The following is a 10,787-nucleotide window of genomic DNA, read 5'->3' on the forward strand; positions in this document are numbered from 1 at the left end:
TAAGTCTTTGCAGTACAGTGCTTGGCTTGGCACACAGTGCTTACTTAATAAATGCTAACTAATATTAGCAATAATAGAATAATACAATGATTCTCAACAGGGAGTATTCAACCCACCTGGAAAGCACCCCTAGAGGCATTTGGGTTGCTACAATGAAAAAGGGGGTGGGAACAGTGAAGAGATGTTAAATATCCTGCAATGCACCACAAAGAATTATCCCATCCAAAACACCAACAGCATCCTCATGAAGAAACATATATCATAGATTAATATTAATAACATTAAAATATCAAACTGGGGGGTATCAATGTTCCTAGGATTATCTAAGAAGTAAAAAATAAAAAGTTACCAAAACTACACTGACACTTTAAACATGCACTCATTAGAGATAAATTTTCTTGGTCAATCACATTTGGTATAAGACTAATGGGACTAAGTATGTTAGTTTCAAAGCCCAACATATGTTGGACAACTTGAATGTCAGCCATAAAAAATAAAGTATAGTTAAATTGCAAGTAGCAGAGAACAGAATTACAACCAAAAAATATCTAAAGCCATGATTCCCAATGGAGACAGACAGCTTACCAGTAACATTTACAAACTCCACATATACATACACCAGCCTCTGCTAAAACCTTCGTTCTAAAGAGCAATATCTATGCATGAACTACATAAACAGCAGCAAACGGTTTTGAAAATCAGACTCTTGCTTTTAGAAACAAATGTGTTTCTATTACATCTAGCCTTCTTGACAGAGGGAATAGATTCATGACAGTATTTTAAAAAACTAGTGATAAACTAATGATTGATTAAAGAAAGTTACACAGTCAATACTAGAGTGGCTGATGAAAGAAAGTAGAAGACTAGATTTGCACTTTGGGTAAAATAACCAGGAAAATCTTTGACTTAGTAAGGGAGATCTCACCATTCTGACATGTTCTCATCAGAGCCCTGTTTTTGTTCATCTGCTTCACACTCCATCCTTTCTTTCCTTCCCGTTTTGCTTAGGAAAGTCCTATTTTCTGCTGATTCACACAACCCATGGCCTGATGAGGTCCAGGGAGTATTCTCCTTCCAGCGGGATAGACGCTGCTTCTTAGCAGACTTGAACCTGCAGCCTCTCTCATAGCTCCAATCTGATACCTTCAGCTTCTGCTGAAGGCTGGCAGCAACCTCTGATGTCACTCGCTTCACCTTCCTCCGGCGCCTAAGTGGCCGACAAGGTGCATTTTCAGTAAAGGAGTCAGATTCATGCCAAGAATGTTGCTTACTCTTAACAATAGCATTGAGAGCTGGGTGCCGTTTGGCTACCATTGTGTCATCTGAGTCACTAAAATTGGTGACCAGAGCCACTTCTCGACAGTCCTTAGTGGCCTCATCCAGACTTGATTCAGAGGCCTCACTGTAGCAGCAGGTATGCTCTGCCAGGTGAGTGAAGTCAGAACGACGTTTCCGGCCTCGGCGTTTCCGAAGCTGCCGCCTCTGTTGCCGAGGGCTCAGGGCCATCTCCTCCCACAGCTCACCAAGCTTATTCTGCTCAGATGTCTGCTCCAAGGCTGAAGCTAAGTCATGTGCCAGCTCATCCATGAGGCCACATCTGTCAAAAGGAAGTTTGAAAAAATAAAAAAGAAAAGAAAAAGAAAGCCTGAATAGGATCTGTGGTTTTAGAATAATTTTATCAAATAGATCATGGTACTCCTTAGTCTTGCCTATCTATAGAAAATAAAGTCACCTTTCATCTGACTACACTTAGACTCTGTTCCTACCATCTATGCTCCCTTAAGCCACTAAAAATAGGTGTTTGGCCCTTGTTAAATGCCTAGAGTCAACATGTTCTTAAGCACAAAAACTCAAACACTCAGCAGATGACAACTGGGATATTAGCAAAAACAAGCAAACTCAGGGGACTAGATCCTTCTCTCTTTTCCCCAGTTAGCCTTGTCACTAAATTACCCTAATGATGAGATTCAAAAGATTAGAGAATGTCTCATTAGACAGGAACAAAAAAACATACAACTTCCAAATCACAGCAGAGTTGGAGAAACACAGGGTAGGACCCAGTCTCACCAAGGTATTGAGAATGGATGAAAAACTGTTCTTTGGTCTGGGGACACTGCTGACAATGCCTGTAGCAGAAAACAGAACAACTTAGTGACACACTTTAAGGAAGACAGCTTACAAGCTTAGCCATTGAGGAATGTATAGTGACCCAGGTTTGTACTCAGAATAAAAATAAGATACTAAGTTTGCACCCATTCTGGTACCAACTACCAACTGGAAGTTATCAGGTATAGAACCTTATAGAGTGTATCATATATTTTTGAACAATTAACAACCTTTAAGCTCCTCTCCCATCCTTCAGTAAATAAAGTGACCATCCTAATTATGTGCTTTAGTGCCACAAATCACAGAAAAACAGGATATAACATCAACAGAAATGACAGAGATGGGGTAGTCTCTATGATTGCCAGCCAAAATTGCTTACCAAAATTTCCTATTTTTCTACTCACGTTCATCAAACCATCACACTTCAGGGGTCACTTCAGAGGCCAACCTACTACTGACAGTAGTAGGAGTAATTTTCAAAATTCTCTTTTAAAGGGAAATGTCTAATATAATTTGTACAACACCTAATTAAATTAGCACTTTTTCCCTCGCCCTTGTTAAACCCTAAGTATTTCAAGACCATAATTGGAGTTTAAAACTCTATGTGGCGCCACTCTCAGACCACATTTCCGTTCAAGCAGTTTTCATTTTGCAGAGGGCTTTCTAAAACCTGTTTTCATGCTGTGCCTATGCCAATGAACTCAAAGGCAGGAAAATTCTTCTGGCTTCTCCGCCATATCTGTGGAAGCAATGGTGACGCCTATTTCCAAAACTGACACCTAAACAAAACTTCTCAAAGTGTCAAAAGGCATATAAGCTCCCTTTAAGCAATAAGAAGTGATTTAAAACACCATGACTGAGGTCTAGAAAACAACTGTCCCTAAGACCAAAATAGATAAAGAAGTGGGAAGAGCACGTCTAAATCTACTTCCTTAATAAAGAACTACTGCTTTAAAAACTCAGGCAGAACAGCACAAACTTTAAAGTGGAATGAAGTTACCAAACAACTTGTAATCGAACGCCTATGCAGAATCCTTTCCTGCCTCAAAGGCTGCAACTCAAACAGTAGGTGACAGAAGAACCCCAGTTTTGGGTGCACACTCCTAAAGGACTCCGGGTCCTGGCATGCACCCGAATAGGGGTAAGGCTGTCTGAGTCAAGCACAGGAAGGAACAGACAGATAGCTGGTGGGCAGCGAGAGGCAAGCTCAGGGTTGAGGAAGAGACGGAGTAGGAGGTGGTGGGCATGAGGCAACTTCTCATCTGGGCTCACCAGGGGCAGGGGGTCAGCCTTTCTAGGGCAGAAACTGCCAAAAAGCAAGTCCTGGCAACTGAGCTCCCTCGGTGATAAGCAGTCACAACATGGCCACATACGTGAGAAAAACCGTGTTTCAAAGGACTCTCCACCACTCCCCAGCCCGTCCCCCAGGGCTAAAGTGATCATGGCTCAGGACACCAAGCCCTCACGCTGTCCCCAGCCAAAGAGGGGCAGAAAGAAGAGACAGGAGGGGGCTATTACCCCAGAGACTGCCCAGCCCTCATCCCCCGGGATGGGGGCACGGGCCCTGAAAAACAAGGCCCGACCACCCTCGCTGCTCGCGTAGGCTGCCGCGGTCCCAAGACACCCTTAGCGGCTCATCCGCGCCCCGGAGCCCCAGTCTCTTCTGGCACTGGCCCCCTGGATCCCAACCCTCTCAACCCACTCCTCCCCCTCACCAGCTGCCGCAGCCACCTCCGACGGCCGCCGCTTTTTGGGCCGAGGCTCCCCGCCAGGGTTTCCCTCTCTGACCTCATTTCCGGTCTGGGCCGGAGGGGTGGGGCGATGGAGTAGGAGGGGCTGACTGCTCAAGAGAGCCCGCCCCGCCCCAGGGCTTCCGCCCCGCGATCGCTCCCACTTCCGCCCGCTGTGGGCGGGGCCACGGAGAAGCCTGGCATTGGGGCAAGAGGCTAAGACGCTCGGCCAATAGGGGCGGGCGTGGTGAGGAGTCCCTCTGAGGCTGAGGTGACCCTGGGGGAAAAAGACCACGCTTGCCGGCCTCATCTTTCTTGTGGGCATCAAGAAATTGGACCCTGGCGAAGGGCGTCAGCTTCACCCTTGCTCTCTGACCTACTTTTATAAAGGGTGTGTGAAGTTGAGGGGAAGTGGATCTCGTAATGACATCTCCTAACCATGGGAGTTGGTACAGCCTTTGGGAGGGGCAGTTTTACATTGAGTTACTCAGAACATTAAAAATACACGTCTTGAGCAATAAAACAAGTGAAGTAGTATTGGAATATAACTCAGAATTTAAAAGAAATATTCTTGAGCCCATACTAATAGAAATAAGTGATTGAATAAATTAATAAATGGAGAAGACGTAAATCTCCCACAGAAGAATCCCAAATAATTCACATAAAATCTCTACCCTGGAGCATAACTCCCAAGTATAGGCTGTGCACAATGACTTCCTTCCAAAGATTACAGTATGAAAAGGGGAGAAAAATGAGTAACTTTATAGTGGAGAAACGTGGCAAACACTACTTCCGCCAGGTGATCAAGGTTAACATTAACAGTGATAAATTGTGTCTGTGGTATGTGGCTGTCATATGTGATGCGAATGACATTTGATGGTACTTTCCTTCGAAATACGAAATATGTAACCCCAGTCTAAACGTAAGGAAAAAATCAAACAAACCCAAATTGAGGGACATTCTACAGAATATGTGCCAATATTCCTCAAAATTAAGGTCAAAGATTAGGAAAGTCTAAGAAACTATCACAGCCAACAGGAGCGTAAGGAGACATGACAACTAAATGTAATGTGGTGGGACACTGGAAGAGAAAAAGAACATTAGAGAAAAACTAAAGAAATCTGGATAAAGTATGAACTTTAGTTAATGATGTACCAATATTGGTTGATTAATTGTGACAAGTGTGCTATCCTAGCATAAGATGTGAACAATAGAAGACACTGGGTGTGGACTACACAGAAACTGTAGTATGTTCATAATTTTTTTCTAAACCTAAAACTATTCTAAAATTAAAAGTTTATTTAAAATGCATGTGCCCTTTGATTCAGAAATTCTGCCTCTAAGAATTTTATTCTAAGGAAAAATTGGAAATGGGCACAAAAATGTTAAATACAAACAAGTTCATCTCTGCAGCATTTGTGGGAGAGAGATGAGACTTGGAAAAAAGCCAGCAATCCTATAAGGGTTAATTAACTAAATTATGGTACATCTATGGATGCAATACCTTGCAATCTTTTAAAACTGATGTTGTGAAAGAATATTTAATGACATGAACAGTCATCGATTTATGATTGTGTATATATTTCTGCATGACTGCTATACATCAATAAAAAGGTTACTCTAAAAATGTAGAGTATGATTCATGTATAAAGGAAATTAAATCAATACTTGCATAGGAATGTGACTATAATGATAGGCTACATGACATCAAAAATAGTTTCAATATAAATGACTGTATCTCCTACCTGTTGTTTTTGTGGAGTTTCAGAATTTTCTATAGGTGAAACTTGTTGTGTAAAGAGTCAAGAAAGGAGACAAAGATGGCTGAGGTTTTGAGCCAGGGTGACTAAGAGAATGGTCAGTGCCATCCTCACAGCTAGAGAAGTTAAGAAGAGAAACAGGTTTGGTGGGAAGATGATTAATTCCATTTTGGGCATGCTGAATTGTGATTCCCACAGGACAGAAATATGGAAGCATCTAACTGTTGTCCACAGCCATCATCCCTCTTTTCTACTTAAGTGAAAATTCTCTCCCACAAATCATATCTGTTCCCATGGTGTGAGTTGCCTGCATCAGCACTAAATGCTCCCAAATTTCTTGAAATCCAGCTTAGATTTTCAGCTTTGTGCTAGATATTCCACTTGTTTACTCCACCAGCATCTCCAACTCAAGATGTCAAAATAAAGCTTAATTTCTCCCATCGTTCTATCAAATCTGCCCCTTCACTGTTCCCTGATTGGGAAATGTCACCACCACCATGCAGTCACCCAGATAAGAAACTTCAAAATCATTTTTAGCTCCTGCTTCTTCCTTATACCCCTTTATCTAGTTAAATACTAAGTCTCATGGATTGCACTCCTGAAGTAGTCTTGCATCCATCTTCTCTTTTCTGTTTTCACTCTGCCATTGGCCTCATCTGCACAGGCAACCACTTCTCTGATGAGGTAGCAGCTGCCTTACTGGTCTTTTCACTTGCAGTCTCTCCAACCAAAAAAGTCACTCTCTACATGGGCACCAGAGTGAGGTTTCTAAACACTATTTGGATCCTGTCACTTGATCCATCTTCCACTACCTCCTGCATCATGCTTGAGCACACCATGCCACTTGCTGGTTCTTGCAAACCCCTGGGATTCGGAGTGAGTTAAAGGCTTAATGCCAATGTGACCATAGTAAGGATTCAGAAAAGACTTCCCCTTGCTTGCCCACTCCTTTGGCGCTGTCTCCACACTTTCCAGTATCTTTATTGCAGCTCTTTCTTCATTCAGCCTGAGTTAGAGCCAATTCTGGGAGAGTTTGTCTCCCCAACTAAATCACTCATTCAATAAAACATTTACCAAGCACCTACAAGTATACACACACACTCACACACGTACACACATATATATATAATATAGTTATACATATATAATACTGCTTTTATGTGTGTGTATACTTGTATATATTTTATATATATATACACACACAAACACACACACTACATATAACTGTGTGAACAAAACCGAAGCCTGGGCCGGGCGCTGTGGCTCACGCCTGTAATCCTAGCTCTTGGGAGGCCGAGGCGGGCGGATTGCTCAAGGTCAGGAGTTCAAAACCAGCCTGAGCAAGAGCGAGACCCCGTCTCTACTATAAACAGAAAGAAATTAATTGGCCAACTGATATATATATATAAAAAATTAGCCGGGCATAGTGGCACATGCCTGTAGTCCCAGCTACTCGGGAGGCTGAGGCAGAAGGATCACTCGAGCCCAGGAGTTTGAGGTTGCTGTGAGCTAGGCTGACGCCACGGCACTCACTCTAGCCTGGACAACAAAGTGAGACTCTGTCTCAAAAAAAAAAAAAAAAAAAAAAACCGAAGCCTGCTCCCTTGCCCTAAAGACCTTGTCGTAGTCATTGTATCTTCATCAGTGACTAGCACAGTACTTTGCACATGGTAGGTGCTCAATAGCTATTATTGATTAAAAATTAAATAAATACTTGTTTACTAAAAGCTGGATCAGGAAACTAGAAGTGCTTGTTTTGGTCGGGGCGTGGTGGTTCACGCCTGTAATCCTAGCACTCTGGGAGGTGGAGGTGGGAGGATCACTTGAGCTTAGGAGTTCAAGACCAGCCTGAGCAAGAGCAAGACCCCATCTCTATTAAAAATAGAAAAAAATTAGCTAGGCGTGGTGGCACTCCCCTATAGTCCCAGCCACTTGGGAGGCTGAGGCAGAAGGCTTGCTTGAGCCCCGGAGTTTGAGGTTGCTGTGAGCTAGGCTGACACCACAGCATTCTAGCCCCAGTGACAGAGCAAGACTCTGTCTCAAAAAAAAAAAAAAAAAAAAAAAAGGGACAAGTCACCTGTGGTCTGGCTGGGCTGGTAGCAGTGGTGTAGTGGTGGTGGGGGACCAGGGTTGTTTAAAATATTTACATTCAATATTAATATGGTGAATTTATTAGTTTGCTCAGATTACCATACAATGTACCACAGACTGGGTGGTTTAAACAACAAAAATTTATTTTCCCATCATTCTGGAGGCTAGAAGTCTGAGATCAAGGTGTTAGCAAGTTTAGTTTCTTCTGAGGCCTCTCTCTTTGGCTTGTGTCTTTACATGGTCTTTATTCTGTGTGTATCTATGTCTAAATTTCCTGTGACCAGTCATGTTGAATTAGGACCCGTTCTAAGGATTTCATTTTAACTTAATGACCTCTTCAAAGATTCTGTCTCCAAATACAGTCACATTCTCGGATACTGGATAGTAGAACTCTAAATATTCATTTTAAGGGGATAGAACTCAGTCCATAATAGTTCAGTTTAAATCTACATCATGCCATTTATTTTCTATTTGTCCCATGTGTTCTTTGTTCCTTTTCATCTCTCTTTTTCCCTCTTACAGATTAATCATTTTTATGATTTTATTTATATCCTTTATTAGCTTACTAGGTATACTTCTATTTTATATTTTTGGTGGTTGCTTTAGGGTTTATAATATGCATTTTTAACTTAACTTAGTCTGCCTTTGAGTAATAACATACCTCTTCATGCCTAGTATAAAAGCTTGCTATAGTATACTACCATTTCCTCTCTCCCAACCTTTGTACTATTGCTGTATAGGGGAGAAAAGATTTCTCATGCATTGCAAAGTTCATGGTTAAGGAACCTATAATAAAAGACAGATTAGCTAGAGAAAAGCATACACATTTATTTAAAATAATTTTTACATAACACAGGAACATTCATAAATAAAGATCCCAGAACACAGAGATATCTGTATTTTTATGGACAGTCATGCAGAAGCGTGATTGGAGGGCAAAGTGTATGACCTAATGCTAATAAACTGGGGGAAGTTAGCAAGGATTTTTTTGTGGAGGATCTTATCCCCTATTTTCATTCTTTTTTTTTTTTTTTTTTGAGACAGGGACTTGCTCTGTTGTCCAAGCTGGAGTGTAGTGGTATGATCATAGCTCACTGCAGCCTCAAACTGGGCTCAAAAGATTCTCCCATCTCAGCCTCCCAAGTAGCTGGGACTACAGGCACTTGTCACAACACACCCAACTAATTTTTTTTTTTTTTCTTTATTAGAGATGGAGTCTTGCTATGTTGCCCAGGGTGGTCTCAAACTCCTGGCCTCAAGCAATTCTCCTGCCTCAACATCCCAAAGTGCTGGGACTACAGGTGTGAGCCAGAATGCCTAGCCTTATGACCTATTTTCAAGGAATGATCAGCTGGGTTTTATGATCCACATCAGAGGAGAAAAGGTGAGAGGAATAATTTCTAGTTTCTACAGCCTGCTTCTGGCTCTTTCCTCTATGACAAAGGTGCTATATTTTGGGGTAGCATGTCCTAAGTCCCATCAGTTATCATATACTTTACTTTTATATATGACAGAACTCCTATAATACATTTTTATTGTTTTTAAACAGTTTATTATTATTTAAAGAGATTTTTTTTAAAAAAAGAAAAAGATTTTGTATACTTTCACAAATCCATTTTTGGTATTTTCCATTCTGTTCTGTAGCTCCAGATCTCCATGTGGTATAATTTTCCCCCTATCTGAAATATTTTCTTTAACATTTCTTGTAGTTCTTGTGTGTTTGTGATGATTCTTTCAGCTTTGGTTTCCCTGAAAAAGTCTTTATATTGTCTTCACTTTTTTTTTTTTTTTTTTTGAGACAGAGTCTCATCTGTCACCCTGGCTAGAGTGCAGTGGCATCATTATAGCTCACTGCAACTTCAAATTCCTGGGTTCAAGTGATTCTCCTGCCTCAGTCTCCTGAGTACATGGGACTACAGGCATGTGCCATCATGTCTCGCTAATTTTTCTATTTTTTGTAGAGATAGGGTCTCATTGTTGCTCTGGCTGGTTTCAAACCCCTGACCTCAAATGATCCTCCCTCCTCAGCTTCCCAGAGTTCTAGGATTATAGGCATGAGCCACCACACCTGACCTGTCTTCATTTTTGAAGGATGTCTTTGCTGGGTATAGAATTCTAGGTTGACAATGTTATTTTTTCAGTATAATCATATGTCCACCACATAATGATGTTTCAGTCAATAATGGACTACATATACAATAGTGGTCCCATAAGATTATAATACCATATTTTTATTGTACCTTTTCTATTTATCATTTAGACACAGTTAGATATACAAATATTGTTGTGTTACAATTGCCTGCAACATTCAGTATGGTAAAATACCATACACGTGTGTAGCCTAGGAGCAAGATGCTGTCCCATATAGCCTAGATATGTAGTAGACTATACCACAATAGTTTTGTATAAGTACACACTGTCATGTTCACACAATAACAAAATCACCTAATGACAGATTGTTCAGAATGTATCCTGATTGTTAAGTGACTCATGATTGTACTTTTAAGATGTCACTCCACCGACTTCTGGCTCCCATTATTACAAAGACTAAGTATTAACTTTTTCCCTCTCTATAATGTGTCTTTTGCTCTTGCTCCTGTTAAGATTTCCTCTTTATCATTAGCTTTAAGCAATTTGATTATGATGTCTTCCTGTCATTTTCATCATGTTTCTTGTCCTTGGGAATCATTGAGCTTTTTGAATCTGTGGGTTTATAGTTTTCATTGAATTTGGAAAAACTTTTGGCTATTATCTCTTAAAATATTTTTCTCTTCTCACTTCCCATCTACAGGCATACCTTGTTTTATTGCACTTCATTGACTGTGCTTTATAGATATTGTGTTTTTTATAAATTGAAGGTTTGTGGCAACCCTGCATGGAGCAAGTCTATTGGCACCATTTTCCAACAGCGTGTGCTCACATTGTGTCTGTGTGTCACATTTTGGTAGTTCTCACAATTTTGCAAATTTTTCATTATTATTATATCTGTCAGGGTAATGTGTGATCGCTGATTTTTTATGTTACTATTGTAATTGTTTTGGAGCACTATAAACTGTGAACTATGGCACTATGAACTATGAACTGTTCATAGTTCACTATG

At 40.9% G+C, this 10,787-nt stretch overlaps 1 protein-coding gene across 2 annotated transcripts in view; it reads right to left on the reverse strand.

Moving 5' to 3' along the window:
- GPATCH2L (G-patch domain containing 2 like) overlaps positions 1-3,905 on the reverse strand; it is a 65,370-nt gene extending 61,465 nt beyond the window's left edge. For both annotated transcript variants that reach the window (XM_012742549.3, XM_012742565.2), the window contains exons 1-2: positions 3,822-3,905; positions 926-1,597 (exon numbers count right to left, since the gene is read on the reverse strand). In XM_012742549.3, the coding sequence (XP_012598003.1) occupies positions 926-1,587 (662 nt within the window). In that variant the 5' untranslated portion in view covers positions 1,588-1,597; positions 3,822-3,905. The remainder of the gene's footprint in view (positions 1-925; positions 1,598-3,821) is intronic.
- Between the last annotated feature and the right edge of the window lie 6,882 nt (positions 3,906-10,787).

Source organism: Microcebus murinus, chromosome 6 (assembly GCF_040939455.1).
Source record: "Microcebus murinus isolate Inina chromosome 6, M.murinus_Inina_mat1.0, whole genome shotgun sequence".
Lineage (NCBI taxonomy): Eukaryota > Metazoa > Chordata > Mammalia > Primates > Cheirogaleidae > Microcebus > Microcebus murinus.